At 45.9% G+C, this 25,064-nt stretch overlaps 1 protein-coding gene across 4 annotated transcripts in view; it reads right to left on the minus strand.

Moving 5' to 3' along the window:
• The window catches only part of GLRA2 (glycine receptor alpha 2), a 308,566-nt gene that overhangs the window by 72,206 nt on the left and 211,296 nt on the right, over positions 1-25,064 (minus strand). For 3 of the 4 annotated variants that reach the window (XM_068135182.2, XM_078768142.1, XM_078768144.1), the window contains one exon: positions 607-674. In XM_068135182.2, the coding sequence (XP_067991283.1) occupies positions 607-674 (68 nt within the window). Of the gene's footprint in view, positions 1-606; positions 675-10,448; positions 10,628-25,064 lie in introns of those variants that run through there. The other variant, XM_078768143.1, reaches the window with a different exon arrangement.

The raw sequence follows: 25,064 nt of genomic DNA on the forward strand, positions 1-25,064 counted from the left end.
ATAAGATCGCCCATAGCAGAGTACCCGCCCTCCGGGCCCATAGGGTGACCCGTAGGGCGGGTACTTTGCTAGTTTATATAATGCTAGCAGGTGTATCTGGCATTGCCCGGTGATGTTCTCACCCTGTTGGCATTTGGAAGAAATCAACTTTTTTTCTTTTTTTTCATTTTTGTGGGTGCCTAAAACACTCCCCGACCTACAGCAATACCCAATGAGGAAAATTTTAATTTATTATGACATCACAACACACACACACACACACACACACACACACACACACACACACACACACACACACACACACACACACACACACACACACACACACACACACACGGCTCTCCTATTGTATAGATAGGTTAAATCTATTGCTTAAGGTTATTGTACAGGAAAATATAGACGGGAGTAAATTTAAAGCAAATAAACATCAGCATTCTAAGGTTAATGAGGGACATTTAAACCAGGAACAACAATATTGGTGTCATTCGAGGATAACACATTGGCCAAGCAAACTAAAGCATTCCCAAACACCTCGATAATAAATCAGAGCAAGTCCATGAGGCCCCAGAAAAATAAGGACTCATCAGGAGACCGGAAAAAGCTCACCATGGTAGTTTCCGCAATGGAGCCGAAGCTGTTGATGAAGATGTTGCAGGTAACGTTAACGGGAGGGCCTTGGGATAGAAAGAGAATGTCTGGGTTGATCATAAGGCACTGAGTAAATAAGCAAGTACATCCAATTAGGTTGTGGACAATAAAGATCCCATGGCGTCTTTCAAACAAGAAGGACATTGTGTGCTGGGGTCCAGGTGGAGTTTACCTGAATATTTAGCAATTCCTGTCAAAGGTGTGTGTGTGTGTTTCCCATATCACGAAGTATGCACCTTTGTGTTAAGTATCCACTTATGAAGACATTAAAACAACTAGTCAGACGTGTGCTAACACAAGGAGCTACAGGTAGCAGATTAAAACAAATTTTCTTTGACATTATAAAATGACACCAAATATAATGAGTGAAATACATTATGAATAGTAAATTAGCATTAACGACACATTTCATCTGCTTAAACGACTGCACTGGTGCCTGGTGGGAAAAGCAGTGGTGTCCACAACATGTGATTTTAAACACAATTATTTTAGGACATTGAAGAGTCACGGTATGTAACAGATAGACAGCAGTGACTCCTGACCACCAGGGAACAAATCTGAATGAGCACTGATGCAAGATAAGCAGAGCACGTGAAACTCAACCAATCCTGCTTTATTTATTTATTTTTTTGTGTAAAGAGTCAAAGCTTGTGGGGCAGCTAAACAGAGAATGGATCAGGATGCAACAGAACGAAACGAACAGTGCAGAGAGAGGTGCAGTTGGAGGGGGCAACAGCAGAGTTGAAGGATAAAGTAGAGGGAGATTGGATAGATGATGGGTATGGTGAGGAATGGGAGGAAGAGGACGATGCATGGGGTGGACAACATCTTGGATACAGAAGGAAACTTTTCGGAGGAAAAAAACTGGAAATCTGGAAGGAGGTGGGCTTGGGGTTGGAAATTGGTGGAGGTTAACAGGGGTAGAAAATATCATGGTTTTGGATTGGGGTTGACCTGAGATGGTGGTGAACAGCTGTCTTGAAGACCTGGAGGGAAGAAAGATAGAAGAGAATGTGCAAGTTGGTTCCAGGCAGAAAAAAAAGGAACGAATGAGTGGATGTGAGCAGTGGTTCTGGATTTTCAGAGTTTCTTGAGAAGGGCGTTGGTGTTGGGCCACGTGCGCCCTGCAGGAACCTGTGGGGGATAAAGCACGGGAAGGGCAGAGGGTGCAAGATCAGAAAGGAGGAGGTAAAAGACAGAGACCACCAACCCGTCTGCGATGGGAAAATTAGAGGTCCATTCACTCAGCTTCATTGTGAGACATTCGAATGATCTTAGAGGCCTTGCTTTCCATGGCTTCAAGCTGAGCAAGGTGTGAGACAGAGAGCAGGGAAGCGAGCAGAGAGTGGAACCCAGAGTGGAGAGCAGTATCCCATTAAGATGTGGATGAATGTCTTCTAGGTGGATAAGAGTTCAGGTGGGCCAAATAAGGACTTTGTATGATGAAAAAAGCCCAGTTGGTGACTGGCTTGGAGGCCAACTTTGAAATGTGGTTTGCCCAAGAAAGATCACAGCTGAGAGGTAGACCCAGGAGTTCGAGTGAGTGAACTTCCTCAAGAGGATAATTAAGAAAGTAGATCGGAGGGTGTAGCGGTATCATTTTACCTTTGTTTCATAATATGTGAATACGCTTTACCTTTGGTTTAACGGGGTTTCTCAGCAGGGTTTTCTGAAGTTTTACCGTTGCGGTTGAATAAATAATGAACTCAGAATCTGAAAGTCTCGGACCTCTTGTCTTCTACACTAAATTGGTGACCCCGACGTGATCCAAATGGATAGACAAGAGTTGCAAGTACGCAAACAGTCACCTGGAACGACCAAAGCTGTCGCCATTCTGGCCTCATGATCCGCATCTGTGGTTTACACAAGTCAAAGCTTAATTTGACACCCGAAACATGACCAGTGAGTTGGCTCCTCGTCAGTGAGTTGTTCTTGCAACCTTTACCACCACACATCCACATGATATTTGCAGCTAACGCAGAGCTGGCACTACGCGCCACTGCAAATCTGGCTTATTGCCACCTTTACACCGACAGTGGTTAATGGAACGCCTCCACCACAGAACGGCACACAGCGATACAATCTAAAATGGCGGATCTTCAGAAGCTCTTCATGTAACGCCATGCAGTGCAACACCAGTTGTGCCCATCTTTGTGTACCCCTTGTACGGACAGAGAGAAACACCGTTCCTCGCGCTACCATTCGCCTTCACCTTCAGTGACCACTCCAGATTGGTGTTGGTACCACATGATCTTCGGTGCTGATGTTCGTCAGTGTAGATCACCATGCTCAAACCAAACAGGGAAACAACTAGGCCCACAACTAATGGCGCCGAGTTCACCTGGGCGAAACGTCAGTTGTCTTCTCTTCCTCGTGGATCGCACTAGCGGGCTTCCTTTTCTTGTGGATACAGGGGCAGAGGTGGGCATTGTGCTGAACGGAAAATATCGACAGGAATATTCATTGCATGCCACAAACAACATTGCTATTGCTACTTTTGGAGACGTCTCCTCCAGCTTGATATGGATTCATGTCGCTCATTTCCGTGAGTGTTTACTATTGCTGACACCAGATAGGAGGCGACCTTATCCTGGATGCGGATTTTTCACGTGTCATCTCAATCAACTCGTATATATCAAACATTGCTGTCTATTGGATGCCTCAACACAGATTAATGTAAGCATCCAACCTTTCGTCGTTGAACAACACGTGTTTTCCACCCATCCATAACGCGACCATCGGTGACAATCCAGCCCATCAAACACCAGATCATGCATCACATCAGGATCATGCTGAAACACCAGATCATCATGATCATGCATCACCCCTGTTTTTTGTGCGTGTTCGCCAACTAGCACCTGATAAATTATGTATCACCCACCAGGAGTTTGACTATACGTTACAATATGGGGTCATCAAATCCATGTCCAGGAATTGGGCTTCTCCGCTGCACATGGTCCCCAAAAAGACACCTGGGGATTGTGCCCTTGTGGGAATAACCAGTCCTTAAACAACGTGACTGTTCTAGACCGTTACCTCATGCCACGCATTCAAAATGATACCACTACAAGGGTTTACCATATGGTCCTTTCGGAGAGAGATAGTGGGAGTGGGAGATTTGTCAGGATTAAAATTCCCTTTTTAAGGCCATTTTCCCTGCTAGGGCAGGGGTTGGCCTTGCAGGCCCCATGACAATCATCATGGTTCCCTTTTTGAGGCAATGCTATTTATGGCCGGATGCCAACCCCTTAGTCGCCTCTTACGACACAGGGATATGGTGTACCTATTCTAAACCGGGGCACACACCGGCACATTCATCCCAGCAAGCTGGTACTCAATTTGCCGACCTCGGAAGGATGACAGGCTGAATCAACCCCTTCGCGTTAATTCAGCGATCGACCGGGATTCGAACTCAGGAACCTCGGATCCCAAGCCGGCACCCTAACCGCTAAGCAGATTTGTCATGATTGAAAGACATATTCCAAGTGTTTTACCAGGTTGTGATTTTCTCCCAGGCTGAATAGAGGCAAGAGGCTACGGCCTGCCAATCTGAAGGATGGGGGTGGTGATGGCAGAGGGTAAAGTTATTAACGAATAGATAAAGGGGATTTTCCAGAGAGTCAAAAAGATCTTTGATGAAGAACAGGAATAGGACTCGGTCTAGAACACTGCCTTGTGGCACCCCAGCTTTAACTGGGAGAGGAGATGAAAGGATTCCAATGAGAGACACACATTGGCTATGAGAGTAGAGGAAGTCAGTAACCCAAGATTGGATTGGCCTTAGATGCCATAGACAGAGTTTGGAGAGCAAGGTGGGATACCTGACTGTACAAAAGCACAAGGTATATCCAGAGAGACGGCCCTTATTTCATGTCTGCCATTAAGAGCCTCCATACATTGTTAGCAGAGCAGAAGAATCATGTCCAAGGCAGGGTGATCTGGTCTGAATCCAAATTCATGACCTGAGATGAGGTCATTGGAGAAAAGGAAAAATTTTATATCGACTACGATAATAATGGATTCCATGACGTTGCTGATGATTGTAAGTATGTTGTCTGATTTCCAAGCAAATCGAAGATGACCTATGGTAAATGGTAGGGAACAGAAAGAGGATGTGCAAGAGCAGCAGAGGAGGTTTTTGGGGCACGTGAGCTGACGCACGGTCCGGGCACGGTCCAGTCCATTTGCAGAATCAGAGTCGAGGGTTGTTAGAAACCTCTCCACTTTCTCAGGTGCAAAATACACATATGGGAGCAGTTGGGTCCGACTGGGAAGGGTGGGTACAGAAAGAGTGCGGTTGTGGAAACAAGATTTGTTAGCAAACCCAGAATTGAGGCATTCGACCTTCTCACGAGCGGAGGCAGCTGTGATGCCATTTGAAGTGGGGGGAGGGATGGAAGGGGAACATACGGATGTTAGACACATGGTGTTTTCTGGCTACCTAGTAGACCTACACAATTGTTGTGTGCTTTGTGGAATGATCTGAGGTTGCCTTTGGTTGGCTTAGCCTTCCAGGAGGAAGGCAACTACCTCACCACAGGGTTCAGAGTACTGAGGGTGGGAGGATGGGTGGGATAATTGTGGACAAGATGGGATGAATCTATGCATGAGAGAGAGCAAGTTTCTGTGGAAGAATTCCCAGGCTGAGTTAACATCAGGAGCAGTAGATTTGGGAGACCAATCCTGAAGAGAGATGGCTGCTTGCAGTCCTTGCCAATCTTTCTGAGTGAAATGCCAGATTTGCCGGCACTGATGCAGCTGTCTGAGAATAGCCAGAGTTATGTTGACTCTCACAAGCATGTGATCAGATTGACCAATTAGAGCAGAGGAAGAGCATAAGACATTTGCAGGGAAGTTTATCAACACCAATTCCAGAATGGAGGATCTGCCTTTGGGAAATAGCTTGTTCAGAAAGTTCACAGATTGAGTTAGTCACCTCGAGTCACAGAAGTCATTTGTTGAAGTGCCATGGCTGGTGAAGGAGGTATCAACACCCAGCCAATTTGCATGGTGACAATTGAAATTTCCACATGTGAGGAAGTGAGTTGGGATAAGTGGTTAAAAGTTTGTCCATGTCTGATGTAGATGATGTAGAATGTAGATGGATTCCTCACTGTTACAACACACAGACAAGAAGAGGTGGGAGCGGAGGTGAAGTTGCAGCCAAAGGTAGTCCTGGGGGATTGGGAGGTGTATGTTCAGTATTAGGGCGGTGACAAATTGAGTTGATCTAAAGTGCAACTTCGCTGCTATGGTGGGCTTCAGTCCTATCAAATCGGAGGAGATAGTAGCTGGGGAGAGACACTGAGGAGTCAGGGATGTTCTGTGGGAGGAAGGATTCTGTTAAACAGATGATGTCTGGTTTATCAGCAGTGCCCTGGATTGGGAGATCTGTGATGTTGGAGCGAAGACCTCAGGTGTTTGAGGTCCACATACTTAGGGGCGGGGGCAGAGGGGAGGCTTTGAAGGAGGGGAAGTGGGGGGCAGCGTGAGCGGAAAGGTTTAAGTGGGTGGGGTGAGGAGGAAGCATTGAGAGGCTGGGGTGAGTTGGGATGCAGAAAGGCAAGACAGGAAAGTTTGACGGGATGGGGTGAGGTGAGGGGACATGAAGTGGAGGGATGGTGGACATGAAGAGAAAGAGAACATGAAGTGGAGGTATGGTGGACATGAAGAGAAAGGGGACATGAAGTGGAGGTATGGTGGACATGAAGAGAAAGGGAACATGAAGTGGAGGTATGGTGGACATGAAGAGAAAGGGGACATGAAGTGGAGGTATGGTGGACATGAAGAGAAAGGGGACATGAAGTGGAGGGATGGTGGACATGAAGAGAAAGGGAACATGAAGTGGAGGTATGGTAGACATGAAGAGAAAGGGAACATGAAGTGGAGGGATGGTGGACATGAAGAGAAATGGGACATGAAGTGGAGGGATGGTGGACATGAAGAGAAAGGGAACATGAAGTGGAGTAATGGTGGACATGAAGAGAAAGGGAACATGAAGTGGAGGTATGGTGGACATGAAGAGAAAGGGAACATGAAGTGGAGGTATGGTGGACATGAAGAGAAAGGGGACATGAAGTGGAGGTATGGTGGACATGAAGAGAAAGGGAACATGAAGTGGAGGTATGGTGGACATGAAGAGAAAGGGGACATGAAGTGGAGGTATGGTGGACATGAAGAGAAAGGGGACATGAAGTGGAGGGATGGTGGGCATGAAGAGAAAGGGAACATGAAGTGGAGGTATGGTGGACATGAAGAGAAAGGGAACATGAAGTGGAGGTATGGTGGACATGAAGAGAAAGGGAACATGAAGTGGAGGTATGGTGGACATGAAGAGAAAGGGGACATGAAGTGGAGGTATGGTGGACATGAAGAGAAAGGGGACATGAAGTGGAGGAATGGTGGACATGAAGAGAAATGGGCATGAAGTGGAGGGATGGTGGACATGAACAGAAATGGGACATGAAGTGGAGGGATGGTGGACATGAAGAGAAATGGGACATGAAGTGGAGGGATGGTGGACATGAAGAGAAAGGGAACATGAAGTGGAGGGATGGTGGACATGAAGAGAAATGGGACATGAAGTGGAGGGATGGTGGACATGAAGAGAAATGGGACATGAAGTGGAGGGATGGTGGACATGAAGAGAAAGGGAACATGAAGTGGAGGGATGGTGGACATGAAGAGAAATGGGACATGAAGTGGAGGGATGGTGGACATGAAGAGAAATGGGACATGAAGTGGAGGGATGGTGGACGTGAAGAGAAATGGGACATGAAGTGGAGGGATGGTGGACGTGAAGAGAAATGGGACATGAAGTGGAGGGATGGTTGACAAGAGAAAGGGAACATGAAGTGGAGGGATGGTGGACAAGAGAAAGGGAACATGAAGTGGAGGGATGGTGGACGTGAAGAGAAAGGGAACATGAAGTGGAGGGATGGTGGACATGAAGAGAAAGGGAACATGAAGTGGAGGGATGGTGGACATGAAGAGAAAGGGAACATGAAGTGGAGGGATGGTGGACATGAAGAGAAATGGGACATGAAGTGGAGGGATGGTGGACATGAAGAGAAATGGGACATGAAGTGGAGGGATGGTGGACATGAAGAGAAAGGGAACATGAAGTGGAGGGATGGTGGACATGAAGAGAAATGGGACATGAAGTGGAGGGATGGTGGACGTGAAGAGAAATGGGACATGAAGTGGAGGGATGGTGGACGTGAAGAGAAATGGAACATGAAGTGGAGGGATGGTTGACAAGAGAAAGGGAACATGAAGTGGAGGGATGGTTGACAAGAGAAAGGGAACATGAAGTGGAGGGATGGTGGACGTGAAGAGAAAGGGAACATGAAGTGGAGGGATGGTGGACGTGAAGAGAAAGGGAACATGAAGTGGAGGGATGGTTGACAAGACAAAGGGAACATGAAGTGGAGGGATGGTGGACATGAAGAGAAAGGGAACATGAAGTGGAGGGATGGTGGACATGAAGAGAAATGGGATATGAAGTGGAGGTATGGTGGACATGAAGAGAAATGGGATATGAAGTGGAGGGATGGTGGACATGAAGAGAAATGGGATATGAAGTGGAGGGATGATGGACATGAAGAGAAAGGGAACATGAAGTGGAGGGATGGTGGACATGAAGAGAAATGGGACATGAAGTGGAGGTATGGTGGACATGAGAAAGGGAACATGAAGTGGAGGGATGGTGGACATGAAGAGAAATGGGACATGAAGTGGAGGTATGGTGGACATGAAGAGAAATGGGACATGAAGTGGAGGGATGGTGGACATGAAGAGAAATGGGACATGAAGTGGAGGGATGGTGGACATGAAGAGAAATGGGACATGAAGTGGAGGGATGGTGGACATGAAGAGAAAGGGAACATGAAGTGGAGGGATGGTGGACATGAAGAGAAATGGGACATGAAGTGGAGGGATGGTGGACGTGAAGAGAAATGGGACATGAAGTGGAGGGATGGTGGACGTGAAGAGAAATGGAACATGAAGTGGAGGGATGGTTGACAAGAGAAAGGGAACATGAAGTGGAGGGATGGTTGACAAGAGAAAGGGAACATGAAGTGGAGGGATGGTGGACGTGAAGAGAAAGGGAACATGAAGTGGAGGGATGGTGGACGTGAAGAGAAAGGGAACATGAAGTGGAGGGATGGTTGACAAGACAAAGGGAACATGAAGTGGAGGGATGGTTGACAAGACAAAGGGAACATGAAGTGGAGGGATGGTGGACATGAAGAGAAAGGGAACATGAAGTGGAGGGATGGTGGACATGAAGAGAAAGGGAACATGAAGTGGAGGGATGGTGGACATGAAGAGAAATGGGATATGAAGTGGAGGTATGGTGGACATGAAGAGAAATGGGATATGAAGTGGAGGGATGGTGGACATGAAGAGAAATGGGATATGAAGTGGAGGGATGATGGACATGAAGAGAAAGGGAACATGAAGTGGAGGGATGGTGGACATGAAGAGAAATGGGACATGAAGTGGAGGTATGGTGGACATGAGAAAGGGAACATGAAGTGGAGGGATGGTGGACATGAAGAGAAATGGGACATGAAGTGGAGGTATGGTGGACATGAAGAGAAATGGGACATGAAGTGGAGGGATGGTGGACATGAAGAGAAATGGGACATGAAGTGGAGGTATGGTGGACATGAAGAGAAAGGGAACATGAAGTGGAGGTATGGTGGACATGAAGAGAAAGGGAACATGAAGTGGAGGTATGGTGGACATGAAGAGAAAGGGAACATGAAGTGGAGGTATGGTGGACATGAAGAGAAAGGGAACATGAAGTGGAGGTATGGTGGACATGAAATCTGAAGGTGGAGAGGAGGGTTGATGGACCAAGCACTTCACTGACTAACAGTTTTGGAAAATAATCTTTGTGAAGAAGAAGAAGAGAAGAAGAGCAATAGATTGGGGTGAAAAAGAAGAACATGTGTGGTACTCCTGACAGAGAAATGAGGAAGGTGAGGCATTGTAATTTTACAAAATGCTTTTAAGGGAAGAATGAAGAAGCATTTTTATTCAATGAAGATTCAGTTTGGAGATATTGAGAAAAGAGGGTGAAAACGAATGGAGTACAGGAAGTACAGGCAGGAGGAAATTCAAGTAGAATGACGTCATTGTGGAGTGGGGAAAAAAAATTTGGGGTTTTTTAATTTTTATTTTCAAGCGAAGAGGGGGTAATAGGATCACGTTGAGGAAGGAGAAAGTACAATATTTAGGAATAAAAACCACCTTTAGAGGCCATTTTTCCCCGCAAGCGGGGGTTGGCCTTTTTCGGGGACCGTGGTTGTTGTTGTTTTTCGGTCCCCTTTTTGAAGCAATGTTTTACGGCCGGATGCCCTTCCTGACGCCAACCCTTTTTGCCGCCTTTAACGACAAGCAGGGAATTACCAGTGAACTGGTACTCAATTTGCCGACCTCGGAAGGATGACAGGCTGAGTCAACCCCCCTGGCGTTAATTCAGCGATCGACCGGGATTCGAACCCAGGATCCGAGGATCCTAAGCCGGCACCCGAGCCGCTAGCCCAACACCAGGGTTACCACAATATTTAGGAATAAACAAGCAAAATGAGGAACACGGTGACAAAAGGGACACGGAATCCTCTGAGCGGCCATCCGAGGAGTAAACCTTGAACAACACAAAAGCAAATTTGACAAGCTCAGCAAAACAAGGTATGATCGAACACGGAAAATTGGCCGGAAATACAAACAGCAACACAGGGACGGAGATAGAACAGAAAAACATGACAAATCCGATTGGGAAAAGTTACCTTTCACATGGTGGAAGAGCAGTTAGAGATTGGACCGACGCATGGAAAAAGCACCCACCCGAAGGAATACTTATCCCCTGAATACGTATCTTACGCTAATGCCGCAAGCTTTACACCAAGACGGACAAAGAGACGGAAGGGATGGGGGAGAAAGCAAAAGAAGGAAGAAATGGAAGCGAGGGCAGATTAAATAAATTGGGATAAAAGAATCAGGGACTAAACACCGAGTCCTCCGGGCATTCATCCCTGGCACCGAGACGGGCCTGACCCATTGGAATTCCGTATGGTCTTCTCCCCACAGGCAGGTGACGCGGGCAGCAGGGTCTCTCAACCAATGAGCGAACGAACTCCTCTCTCTGATTCTCATAACAGATTCCTCCATACATAACTCCACTCAACTCACTGTCTTTCTTCACTTCATCAAATTCCGACAAACTCCAGCACAGACACCCCATCAGAGCCCCTCCATCCGGAACGACAACACTCGCTTTCTTCCCTCTCTCTACTTGTGTGCAGCGCATCCTAATGTTTTTTTCTATAAAGTGAATCAGTGTGATCCCTCTGATGCCAGAAAGGGGCCGTGCCGGTGTGTTCCCTCCGCCATTAAAGTTGTGCGGTTGGGCTAGGTACGTAGTCGGTATAAACATCACCAGGTAGGGAAAATTAGTATTAGCATTTCAGCTCAGGTCAGTCTTTTGGGATGTTACAGGTAACATGTAACCCAGTGCTACCTGCCGCATGGTCGGGTTGTCGGCGACTAAACCGACTACCCTCACCGGCTTGCCGGTGGGGAGGGTGACTGTGAGAACCTGCCAGGACCAAAAACAACACCTGGCAAAGGGCGATGAGCTCCTTCAGGGAGCCAACGGCCATCCAGAAAGAGGATGGTTTCTCCTAAAAAAAACACCCATCCGGTTTGGACCGATTCAAGTCATACCAAAGACTTCAAAAATTGTACGTGGTGCTTCATTGCCTGAAAATGATAGAGCATGGACAATCCCGATCAGTTGGCATCCATGGGAGGAGGAAATTCCTTCCAAGGAAATGCCCCGATGAGTACGGTGAGAAAAGCGGCACCATTGTTATGACTTTGCTGTACCCAGAGTGTCCCGGTAAGTGACGGAACTTCCCCCAAGCTCAGTGGCTGTGATAAGTGTTTGTCTCGTCAGTATGTCCGTGTGTGTGTGTGTGTGTGTGTGTGTGTGTGTGTGTGTGTGTGTGTGTGTGCGTGCGTGCGTGTGTGCGTGTGTGTGTGTGTGTGTGTGTGTGTGTGTGTGTGTGTGTGTGTGTGTGTCAGCTCCAGTACGAGCCTTAGCCCATGTATAAAAACGAGCACGACACTTCAATGTCACGACGTCGACCGATATGCCTCTACCCACATTATTACATCATTATACATACTTGAACAAAGTTTGATTTAAATCCATTCAGCTGTTCTCAAGTATCACATTTTTACCTGTCATGACCTCTGACCTCACCAAAATCACCTAACTCCTCACCTTTGATGCCAAAATATAATCAATTCATCTTTGCATCATAATATATACTTATACCAAGTTTGGGCAAACTCCCATCACTGGTTCACAAGTTATCACGGTAACAGGATTTTTACCGAGCATGACCTTGACCTCTTGACCCCAAAAATGTAATCAGTTCATCGTTACACATACTTGTACCAAGTGTGATTTAAATCCCTTTGGCTGTTCTCAAGTTATCACATTTTTACCTGACATGATCTCTGATCTTTGACCTCTTGACTCTAAAATCGAATCAGTTCATCTTTGCATCATATATACTTGCACCAAGTGTGTTCAAAATCCCATGACTGGTTCACACGTTGGCTCAGTAACAGAATATTACCTGACGGGATGTCTCACATTTGACCTTTGACCTCAAAATCTAATCAGTTAATCTTTACATCATTGTACATACCTGTACCAAGTTTGAAATAGATCCCTTCAGCCATTCTCAAGTTATAGACCTATTACAGATTGTGACCTTTGACATATTGACCCCAAAATCAAATAAGTTCATCTTTGCTTCATAACACATACTTGTACCAACTTTGTTGGTCAGAATCCCATCACTGGTTCAAAGGTTATCGTGTTAACAGGATTTTTATCTAACATGACCTTTGACCTTTGGCCTTGACCTCACAATCCCAAAATCTAATCGGTTCATCTTTACCTCATTATTCACACCTGTACCAAGTTTGACTAAAATCCTTTCAGCCGTTCTCAAGTTATCGTGGTAACGAAAACCTATCACAGACGGAGAGACGGACGGACAACCCGAAAACATAATGCCTCTGGCGACTTGGTCAGCGGAGGCATAAAAATGGGGTTAACAACAGCCTGCGGCTTGTTTGCACGCATTCCGAGATTACTTTACAATGAGACCTAGCAATATGAAAAAGAAGACTTGTTTCCGCATTTTTAACACTGAGCAACTTTTGGCCGTTGCACAATAGCAAATTTACAATTTCCACATAATGGCCTAAAATTGGATTGAACAGAACTGAATGGACAATGTTGATGGAGGCCTTCATTCTGCAGTGGACTAGTCAATGAAGTCGAATCCAAGATATTCAAAAATGCACACAAAAACATGCAAAACTAGAAATCTCAAAATGCAAAGCCCATCCATGTCTGCTTTATACTCAAAGTAAACTTGATGAAAACAACAGCGAAAAAAAAATTGGACATTTTATTAATTTCTTTTCTCCATATTCTCATAATAGAGGTTTGACGAAAAATTGATGACAAAAGCTCAACTGGTAAAAATGTTATGGCCTGGACAGGTGCTCAAATGCTCGCTCAAAGCTCAAATGGTAAATAAATAAAGAAACATGGCCGTCTCGTGCAGCACAGCGGCGGATGGGCTGATAAGGGCAATGTATACTCACTGCAAACTGTGACACAATTATCAATTAGTCTTCTGTAAATTCTCACAAAGGTTTGTTGAAAATTTAACGTCAAAAGCTCAAATGGTGAACACACTATGCCCTGGACAGACAGACAGACAGACACAGAGGCAATTGCAAAACCCCGTCTCCCCACGGCGTGGGGGAGGCTAAAAACTAAGTAGCAGCCTGTGAGAAATCAAACAAAAACACACACACACACACACACACACACACACACACACACACACACACACACACACACACACATATATATATATATAATATATATACAACACAACAACACAACAGGCATTTTAAGACCATTTTCCCTGCTAGAGCGGGGGTTAGCCTTGCGGTCCCCATGACAATGTTCTCCATTTTGCCCTATTTTCTGCATCTCCCCTTGTTAACCCCCTTGCCCGCATTTCTTCTTCGACCATCTTTAGCCAAGTCTTTCTCGGTCTTCCCCGTCCTCTACTTCCTTCTACATTCATTCCCATCACTCTTCTCAACCAGTCGCTTTCATCCTTCCTCAACACATGACCAAACCATCTCAACCTGTTTCTCTTCACAGCATCCATCACAGGCTCTATTCCCATCATCTTTCGCAATTCATCATTTGTCTTCCTCTCTCTCAACGATACTCCGCACATCCACCGAACCATTCGCATTTCCACCCTTTCAAGCCTTCGTTGCTGCTCTACGTTCATTTCCCATGTCTCACTCCCATAAATCATAACACTTCTCACACATGCAGCATACACCTTTCCCTTCAGCTTCAATGACACTCCCCACCTCGTCAGCACGCCACTCAGTTCCCGAAACTTCGTCCATGCACACCTCACTCGAGCAACCGTTGCCGAGTCTGATCCACCTTTTCCATTCAGCATGTCTCCAAGGTAACAAAATGTTTTCACACCTTCCAGCTTCACACCATCTCAAAGATCCAACTCAACATTTCCTCCATCTGCAGCTCCCTCTGTGCACACCTTACACTTGAATGCAGCTGCCACACTGGTAAATGACCCTCTCAAACCACTACATTTTTGATGAACCCACTCAGCGCACATTGTACATTGAATGGAATTCACTCCGACACCCTTCCTGCACACAGCACACGGCCACTTCCCAGTTCTTTCCACCTCACCACATGCTTTACCACTTGCCATCACCTTCGTTTTTCCGATATTCACCTTGACCTTTTGTCTCCATACATTCCTTCCACTTGTTCATCTTCTCCTTCAGTCCATCCATACTTTCTGCAATCAACACCAGATCATCTGCATACAACAACTCCCACCGTAGACCCTCCTTTACATTCTGAGCCAGCACCTCCATCACAGCTACAAATAGTAGTGGACCTAGTACCGACCCTTGATGCACTCCCACCTTCACCTCAAACTCACCACTGTTCCCGTCCTTCGTCCTTACAGCTGTGCGCGCTCTTTTGTACATTGCCATCACGACTCTGCTCAACCATTCCTCCACTCCTAACTTCCTCAATGCCCATGTCACTACTTCACATGGAACCCTATCGAATGCTTTCTCCAGATCTACAAACCCAAGAAACAACTTCTTCCTCTTCTCCATATACTTCTCCTGCAACTGCCTCACAATAAAAAGCGCGTCTGTCGTTCCTCTTCCTGGCATAAATCCAAACTGCATTTCGTCAATCTTCACTTTCTTCCATATCCTCCTCTCCAACACCCTTTCCAATACCTTCATTCCAGGCTCCAATAACTTTATCGCTCGATACGAGCCACAGTCCAGAGGGTCACCTTTCCCCTTGTATAGAGGGACGAGGGTACTCAGTTCCCAATCCACTGGAATGCGGCCTTCTTTCACCACCAGATTGCAGATCTCTGTCATTCTCTTCACACCCCAATTTCCCGCTGCCTTCAACATATCTCCCACAACTCCCGTCGGCCCTCCCGCTTTTCTACTCTTCATTGCTTTTATCACTTCCTCAACTTCCTTCTCGGTTATCTTCTCTGCCGCTCCTAAAACTGGGTTACTCTCTATGTTGCCATCCCATTCATTCTCTGCATTCAACAGTGTCCATGTGGATGGACAAAAGGACCACCGAGGTGGGTTGGAAAGAAGATTGACGAGAAGAGGAAGAAGTTCAAGGAGTGGCAGATGGCGAAGGGTACGGGGGCAGAAAAGGCAGAGCATGAAAGTTATAAGGCAGCCAAGAAGGCTGCAAAGAAAGAGGTAGCAAAGGCACAGGAGGCATGTAGGAAAGGCATTTCACTTCACCCTGGCATTTCACTCAGGCCGACTGGCACGGTCTGCAAGCAGCCATCAATCAACTGGACTGGTCTCCCATCTCTAATGCCTCTGACATCAATTCTTCCTGGGAATTCTTCCAAAGCAAACTGCTCTCTCTCATGCACAGATTTATCCCATCTCGTCTTCAGTTGTCTTACCCTTCCTCCCGTCCATGGTACACTGAATCTTGTGGTGAGGCAGTTGCCCTGAAACAACTTGCCTTTGCGTCTTGGAAGGCAAATCCAACTGAGGGCAATCTCAGTTCCTTCCACCAAGCTCGAAACAAGTGTGTTTCTACCCTCAGGAGTGCCAGGAAGCACTATCTCTCCACACTCAAGATTGAACTCTCAAACCTGTCTCCTTCCTCCAAATCCTGGTGGCGTCTGGTCAAATCCGTTTCTGGTGTTTGTTCCCCCTCCATCCCCTCCCTTACCTCAAATGGCGACACAGTTGACACCACACGTGACAAAGCCGAATGCCTCAACTCTGTGTTTGCCTCCAAATCTTGTGTCCCAAACCCATCTCTCTCTGTTCCCACCTTTCCCAGTCAAACCCAACTGCTCCTGGACTCTGTGTCCTTCTCTCCTGACAAGGTGGAGAAGTTTTTATCAAACCTCGACTCTGATTCTGCAACTGGACCAGATGGCGTCAGCCCTCGGGTCCTAAAATCCTGCTCTGCCGCTCTATCTCACCCTCTCTCTGTTCTTTTCACCCTCTCTTTTGCTCAAGGTCATCTGCCAGCATCTTGGAAATCAGCAAACATTACCGCTTTACACAAAAAAGGTGCAAAAACAGATCCTTGCAACTACAGACCAATCAGCCTGCTCCCAATTATCAGCAAAGTCATGGAATCCATCATTGCTTCGGATATCAAATCCTTCCTCTTCTCCAATGGCTTGATCTCTGATCATCAATTTGGATTCAGACCAGGTCATTCTACTCTGGACATGTTGCTTCTGCTGTCTCAACAATGGCAGGTCCTCAATGCCAAACAGGAAATCAGAGCTGTCTCACTTGACATATCACGTGCCTTCGATACGGTCTGGCACCCAGCTCTGCTCACCAAACTCACCTCCTATGGTATTCAGGGAAATCTCCACTCATGGCTTGCGGATTTCCTCTCTGGTCGTAGGCAACGTGTGGCCCTGAATGGATTTCTCTCATCTTCCCTTCCTGTTCTGGCTGGAGTTCCCCAAGGTAGTGTTCTGGGCCCTGTGCTATTTCTGGTCTTCATCAATGATCTCTCTGACTCTCTGGAAAATCCTCTCTATCTCTTTGCTGATGACTCCACTATCTGCCGCTCCATTCCTCATCCCTCATCCCTCAGATCGGCAGTCTGCAGCCTCCTCGCTCTCTGCAGACCTGGACAAAATCACAGACTGGTCAAACAAGTGGAACATGTCTTTCAATCCTGACAAATCTCACACTCTTACAATGTCTCTCCGAAAGGACCGACTGGAAAACCCTCCCATCTACTTTCTCAACAATCCTCTCCAAGAAGTTCTGTCGCTCAAGCTTTTGGGTCTCGCTATCTGCCATGATCTTTCTTGGGAAAACAACATTTCCAAGCTGGCCTCCAAAGCCAGTCGCCGACTGGGCATCCTCCGTCGTGCGAAGTCCTTCCTTGGCACACCTGAGCTCCTCACCACATACAAGGCTTTCATCCGCAGCTCAATGGAATACTGTTCCCCCCTCTGGGCTGGTGCTCCTGCCTCACACCTTGCTCGGCTTCACGCTGTTGAGGCCAAAGCTTTCAAAATCATTGGAATCTCCTGCGATGAAGTCAACTCCGAGGGCGTTTCACTCACTCACCGCAGGCAGGTTGGTGGTCTTTCTGTCTTCTACCGACTCCTCTCCGGCCTTGCTCCCCCAGCTCTCTCTGTGCTCTGTCCCCACAATATTCCTTCAGGTCGCACAATATCTGCCTGCAACCCTCTTATGGTTAAACTGCCAAAGTCGAGGCTCTCTGCTCACCTTCACTCTTTCATTCCCCTTTTCTCCCGCCTCTGGAACAAACTCCCCCACTCCCACTCCTCCCTCCAGGTCTTTAAAACAGCTGTTCACCACCATCTCTTATCTTCCCCCATCGAAAACCTTGATCTTTTCTACCCCCGGTAATTCACCCCAGAGTCCTTGCAGTGTTAATATGTTTTATTCCTCTCCCACCTCCCCCCCAAGTCCTCCCGATGTCCCTGCTCTCAAATGTTGTGTTTGTGTCCTTCCCCCTCTCTCCCCATCTTTTCTGCCGCTCCCCTTGTTTTTTGTGTTTTGTGTGTCGGTTTGTCTTTTTGTGTGATTAATGTTAGCTCTTTCACGAGCCTCGATCTTGCATACAAAAAAAATACAAAAAAAAACAAACTATTTCCAGATATCTCTTCCATCTTCCTTTAATTCCATCTGGGTCCACAACGATTTGTCCCACTTCATCCTTCAAGCAACTCACCCCCATCACATCACACCTCTCTTTCGCGATCTGCTTTGCAATCCTGAATACAGCTTTCTGACCCTCTTCCGAATCCAAGCGCTCTCCGAACATTTTCCTACATGCCTCCTGTGCCTTTGCTACCTCTTTCTTTGCAGCCTTCTTGGCTGCCTTATAACTTTCATGCTCTGCCTTTTCTGCCCCCATACCCTTCGCCTTCTGCCACTCCTTGAACTTCTTCCTCTTCTCGTCAATCTTCTTTCCAACTTCATCATCCCACCTCGGTGGTCCTTTTGTCCATCCACATTCCTCACCAACGGCTCCCAACAGACTAGCTTTCATTGACATCCAACCACTTTCAAGCTCAACCACATCATCCTCTACCCTACTCAGCCTCTCTTTTAATGCCTCCCTTACTGTACCCTCTTTCAACCTCCACACCTTCATTCTCGGTTGGTACTTCACCCGCCGAGCTCTCCTCGCACCTTTCACCCTTATGTCGCAGACAACCAAGTGATGCTGTGAAACAGCCTCCTCCCCTGGGATCACCTTTGTGTCCCGGTGGTGCCCCCTATCTCGCCTACGTACCATCAGGTAGTCAACGGTTGTCGTCGACCCACCTGACGTGTATGTAACAAGCTTATTATCCTCTTTCTGGAACTGAGTATTACAAATCAACAAATCAGCTCCATCAGCAAACTCCAAAATCCTTTCACCTTCTTCATTTCTCACACCATATCCGTAACCCCCATGAACTCCCTCAAAACCGACCATACTCCTTCCCACATGTCCATTTAGGTCTCCTCCTACCACAACAACTTCCTCATCTTTCACGTTTTCCATCAGCTTCTCTATTGCACACCAGAACTTGTCCTTGTCTTCATCGCTCTGACCAACCTGCGGAGCATATCCCGAGATGATGTTCACCAAGAGCTTTCCAATCATCATTTTCACCATCATCAACCTTTCACTCACTCTAGTCACACTCACCACACTGTCTACAAACTCCTCAGAAAACAGGACACCAACACCATTCACGCCCTCCGGGCACCCTTGCCACACAAACTTGTATTTCTGTCCCTGCCTGCCCTTCACCATTCTCACACCACTTCCCTTCCATCTCGTCTCCTGCACACAATATATGTCCACTCTTCTTCTGACATACTTCCACCACCTCTCCTGATCTCCCTGTCATTGTCCCTACATTCAATGTCCCAAATCTCAGAAACCGATCTCCACGTCGGGCATCAGACGTTTCGTCATCATAAATGGAATGATTTCCACCCTTGCTTCGATCGGGTTCACCACCTTGAGTTTTGACGAGAGGGAGTGGGATCCCCCACGGGGTACTTCGGGCTGTACCCTGCCCATATCCATATGTAGTCGTAATTGTCATGGTTCTCTTTTTGAGGCAATGTTTTTATGGCCAGATGCCCTTCCTGACGCCAACCCTTTTAGTCGCCTCTTACGACACGCAGGGATACGGTGTACCTATTCTAAACCGGGGTACACACCAGGGATATATATATATATATATACAGACTTGGCATTTAATATGGAATATATTTTTTGTGGGGGTGAACTTACTTTTCAAGATGACTGAGAACCAAAAGTTCATTGGAATTATGTTGAAATTATTCTAGATTTTGTTAATGTGACCTTTAAAAGAAACAAAAACCACATTTGACATTTGGAAGCAAATAAATTGATCCTTGAAAGTGATGTAAACTGATATCGAACTCAATTCACGGACAGTACTGTGTTAAACTTCTGTGCGTTTTCCAGAAGTATGTCTTTATTTTGCACATCAGCCAAAAAAATTTTTAAACAAAAGTTAAATTACGACTGGGTTTACGGACAGTAAAATTACAGTTCAGTACTTCGTGTAACCCCCACGAGCATTCAGGAGAGCACGTACACGTTGAGGAATGCTGTTCACGAGATTTGCCAAGGTTTGGACAGGAATCGCTTGCCATGCAGTTACAATAGCCTGCTGCAATTCACGCACAGAGGCAGGCTGCTGGTCCAAGTTGTCGATTTGACGCGTTAATTCTGCCCACAAGTTCTCTATCGGATTCATATCTGGGGACATGGCAGGCCACTCCACATGCTCTACACCACGGTCAGCAAGAAAGTGTTGGATCATGCGAGCACGATGAGGCTGTGCATTGTCATCTTGGAAGACAAAGTTTCCTCGAAAGGCTGCACGAACAAATGGAAGCAATGTTTCTTCCAGAATGGCCCTGTGCTTGAACTGGTTCAGGTTTCCATTCAGAACAACCAGGTCAGTTTTGCCCCCTGCATGAAAAGCAGCCCAAACGGTCACCCCACCACCTCCAGCTTGGACTCTTGGCACTATACAATCTTTGTTGTAGGCTTCATGCACTTGGCTGCGCACTTGCACGCGGCCATATTGACGATAGACCAGAAATCTAGACTTGTCACTGAAGATCACGTGATTCCAGTGACATGGTTCAGTGTCCTGGTGGCCATTGACGGTGCTCTCTGGCCGACTGCAATCGGCGCTGGCGGTGTTGTCTGGTCAGACGCGGCTTTCTTTGGGGACGCCTGGCATGATAGCCTGCTTGAACCAGTCGTTGGTTGACTAGCCTTCTAGATACAGGCACATTTGTCAGTTGCTGCCACTCAGCCCTAAGCCGATTAGCTGACTTGGTACGGCCATTGAGGACTAACCGGTGCAGCTGGCGATCATCCCTCCTTGTGGTTCTGCGGGGACGTCCTGGCATCGGTATTGGAGTAGGGACACCCCTCTGAGCATTTTGTTTCAGGATGTTTGACACCTGACCTTGAGTGATGCCATACTGCCGAGCAATAGCACGCTGTTTCATGCCGGAATTTCGTAAAGCCACCACTAAATGACAAACAGCATTGTCGAGTTGACGGACCATCTCCAGGGGAAGCGGCAATAACTTTTGTAGACGTGCAGCAGTTGTTTTCTACTAATACAGAACGCAACAACCCTTATATACCCGATTGTGAAGCGAATCGTCAAATGTACCTGTCCGTACATTTTGTCACGCCACCTGTGATATAATCCTGTTATTGACTTCTTGCTGCGACAGACAATCAGTGACATGGTTCTTTCAACAAAGAAATCACCGAAGCATAAAAGAAACTCACCAGATTGATATACCGAGTTCAGAAAGTAAACCCAAGTCAAGAAAGAAAAAAAAAATCCATATTAAATGCCAAGTCTGTGTGTGTGTGTGTGTGTATATATATATATATATATATATATATATATATATATATATATATATATATATATATATATATATATATATATATATATATATATATATATATATATATATATATATATATATATATATCTATCATATATATATATATATATATATATATATATATATATATATATTAGTAAGGGAAACATATGAAAATCTGTTAACTAAATTGTTACCAAAAAATTTCTTCACCAATATGTTTGTAAAGGTGTGTAATAACATGTGTTAAAATGTTGAAGGTCAACTCCCGTGGGAAACCCAGAAAAAAAGCTGTTGAATTCGGGTACCGAAAAATTATTTTCGAGAATTTTTATTTTTTTTTAATCGGCCCTTAAGTAACTTATGAGGGGTCAAATAAGGGTTTTTCATGATTCTGAGTTGATTGTTAACATTTATATTTCACCACAGACACTCCTTTGTGGAAAAATAATTTCTAAATATATCTCATTTTCTACTTTGCAGGACATGAAGTCTAGCAATATGGATGAAGACGTTACTCCACCTGTGCTCAATTGCTTCATCTGTGCACGCTCGGATACACCAGCTGAAAGGCTCATACAGGCAACTCCAAAGGGATACTCAACTTTATTGAAACAATCAGAAACAGTCGAAAATGTTACTGTTGTGGAACGTATGAAGGAGGCTCAAAAGGAAGGAAAACTGAGGTACCACCAGAAGTGTAAAAATGATCTGTACAACAACTTTGTTGCAACCACCAAGAAGTCAGCTCAAGCATCAAAGGCAGAGAAAGAGTCATCAAAGTTGAAGAGAAGACGCACTACTTGTGAGTTCAGTTCATCAACGCTGCAGTTCTAGAAGATCACAGTCAGTTGACCTCCTGTATAAGGATGTATGCATTCTTTGCAACCAACCAGCCCAGCTCTACAAAAATAATCCAGCACAAGCTAGAAAGAAATACAGAGTGCCAGATAATTTGACTGCAGATACACTGAAGGCAAGCTTGCTGAAGACAGCACGGAGTCGCGGGGATGACTGGGGCACTGAAGTCACTGGACGCCTGGAAGGGATCAACGACTTGGTAGCAGAAGAAACACTGTTACTAGAGTAGCTCATGGTGGTTGAGTATGCACTTTATTGTACAGACCTAAACTCTTCAGGAATCCACTAATTGAAGGTCCAAGAACAATATTTGGTTGGTAACACATTTGCCACTGACGGCGAAATAGCTGAAATGGCCACACCCCTTTTTGGGCCACGCCCCCTTTTTTGCCGTGACTGTATCTACAGAACCGTTGGACCTAGGAGGTTGCCCGACCACTCAAAATTTGCGCAATGGCCACATTATGGGGGGTCAGTAATACATTTTCATATCCAAAAGTCAATGGTTTTTAAGATAATTGCCAAAAACCGATTTCAACATGTTACGAACTACAATATTATTCGTAATTGTTCCTGTTCCTGTTCCTATTGTTCAATTACTTGATTCCTGAAGAGTCTAGACTAGACTAGAGTCTAGACTAGAGTCAAGACTAGAGTCTAGACTAGAGTCTAGACTAGAATTTAGTCTAGAGTCTAGACTAGAGTCTAGACTTGGCTAGAAATTCCGGTCATGGGTGTTTTGTCGTTGAGCCTGCATGCAGGCAGCGGTATCCCATAAAACAACATGGCGTCGCACCGAGAAGCAAGTAGAGGCCGAAGAGGCCTAGATTACAGGCAATTTAACTCTTTCTCCTCTGTTCTTAGGTGAAGGTGTTTAGGTGAAGTGTTAAAGTGTTCTCTGATGGCAAGTAATTCTACTTTCGATCCCTGCTTGCTGTGACTAAAACATGGTAAGTTTTTAAATAATAGTTGCATTTATTATATGCACATTAAATCAATCTGAAACAATATTTGTTCCATATCATTAATTAATCAAAAATATTTTGTACAGGAAACTTCAGTGTTATCAAGCCCAGCAGACGAAGCAGTTTACGATGGGACTGTATGCGTTATATGCAACACTGCATCAGGGAGAAAGAAGCAGTAGCCTTATGGAATCTCCTAAAGCATGAGAAAGATCTTCATGTGGCACAGCTGCTGGAATGGTGCAACTTGGGAGACAAAGATGACAGTGAGCTGAGCCTACACCATGAGTTCAATCCAAGTTCTACGAAGATTGGCCATGTTCGTGCAAAGGCCCTTCTGGATTACATAAAATCCATCAACAATCCGTTCGACGCTGGAATCAGACTTCAGAACATCTCTACTGGAGCTGACATTCCCCAGGAGGTTGTCGACGGATTACTTGAATGCCTGGAAATTGGTGAGAAGAGTTATGAAGAGTTTGTTGAGACCAGATTTCAGGATAAGGAGAAGCACCTACATGATACAATCCCTACCAACCGCAAGACTGTTTTCGTGAAACGTACTTCTACTCCGTTCACAGCGAAGAAATCGATGGCGAAAAAGGATGCAGCGGAAACGGTTAGGTACATTGACTATGCTAGAGAAAGAGGGTACAGCATGCTAGAACTCCTGAAGTATGAATTGACCAGCACATCCCAGTTCCTCACCACTGAATGTAAAGATGGCATCAAATTGAAGAAGCCCGATAAAGCCTCCTTAGCCAGGGAACTTGTCAGTCGCCTTCCACAGGAGACGAGGAATGTAAAGAGTGACGCTCAGATGACAATAGTGGACTTCATGGCACTTGTGCGTAAACTACCGATGAAAAAGATGGGCCTTCACACATTCGGGGAATTGGCTGAGAGTCTTTCCAACAGGATTCTTGCTACAGGCTCCGTGTCCACAAGAATAGACATTATTTTTGATGTTTATCAAAAATCATCAATCAAGCAAATGGAACGGGCACAGCGAAGTTCCTCAGAACAAATCACAATCACCATTGGGTCTGACAATCAGAAACTCCCTGTCGATCTTGATATGTTCTGGAGCTCAATGTTGAACAAAGTTCGGTTGCAGGAGTATGTCTTCAAGTGGATGCTGCAGAATGTCGAGTCGGACAAGGAAATATTCTTTGGAGGAGTATATGGGGGTGAATGCAGGAAACTGTTAGCTGGCACTGAAACACAGATCGCAGAGCTCTCAAGCAACCAAGAAGAAGCCGACGACAGAATCATGTTCCATATTAATGATGGTGTTGTGAAACACGGGGTTCAATCAGTCTTGGTCGACTCGCCTGACACAGATGTCTTTGTCAACCTCATCTTCCACTTCAACACAACCTGGCAACTACAAAAGCTGTACGTGAAGCTTGGTAACCGGAAAACAAAGAAAACTGTACCAGTCCACATGTTGGTTGATCAACTGGACAACGGTTTGGTGTCGTGTCTCCCAGCCATTCATGCTCTCAGCGGTTGCGACAGTACCAGCAAGGTGGGTCCAAAGCTGTCTGGCCTGAAAGCATCCATCGATCTCTCCCTACTGGAAGGGTTTGGTGTAGAAGAACTGTCACCACAGATAACAAGCAATGCTGAAAAGTTCCTTGTGTCTGGATTAAAGAAGACCGACTGTTCCACTTTCGATGAATATCGATGGGAGCAGTACCACAACTCCAAGAAAGAACTGGACTTCAACCAGCTTGTGTGCTGTTCATCAACGCTACAAGAACACATAAAGCGAGCATTTCTTCAGTGTAAGATGTGGTTGCAAGCCCCAACTCCTGCCGTCACCAAACCAGATCCACTCCAGTATGGGTATGAAGCAACGGACGTTGGCATAACACCAGTGATACTGCCAGTATCGTGCAGGCCCGATGACCTGCCTCCTCCATGCAAATGCCCAAGAGCATG

The sequence above is a fragment of the Myxine glutinosa genome, chromosome 14 (assembly GCF_964187855.1).
Source record: "Myxine glutinosa chromosome 14, kmMyxGlut1.1, whole genome shotgun sequence".
NCBI classification, from domain to species: domain Eukaryota; kingdom Metazoa; phylum Chordata; class Myxini; order Myxiniformes; family Myxinidae; genus Myxine; species Myxine glutinosa.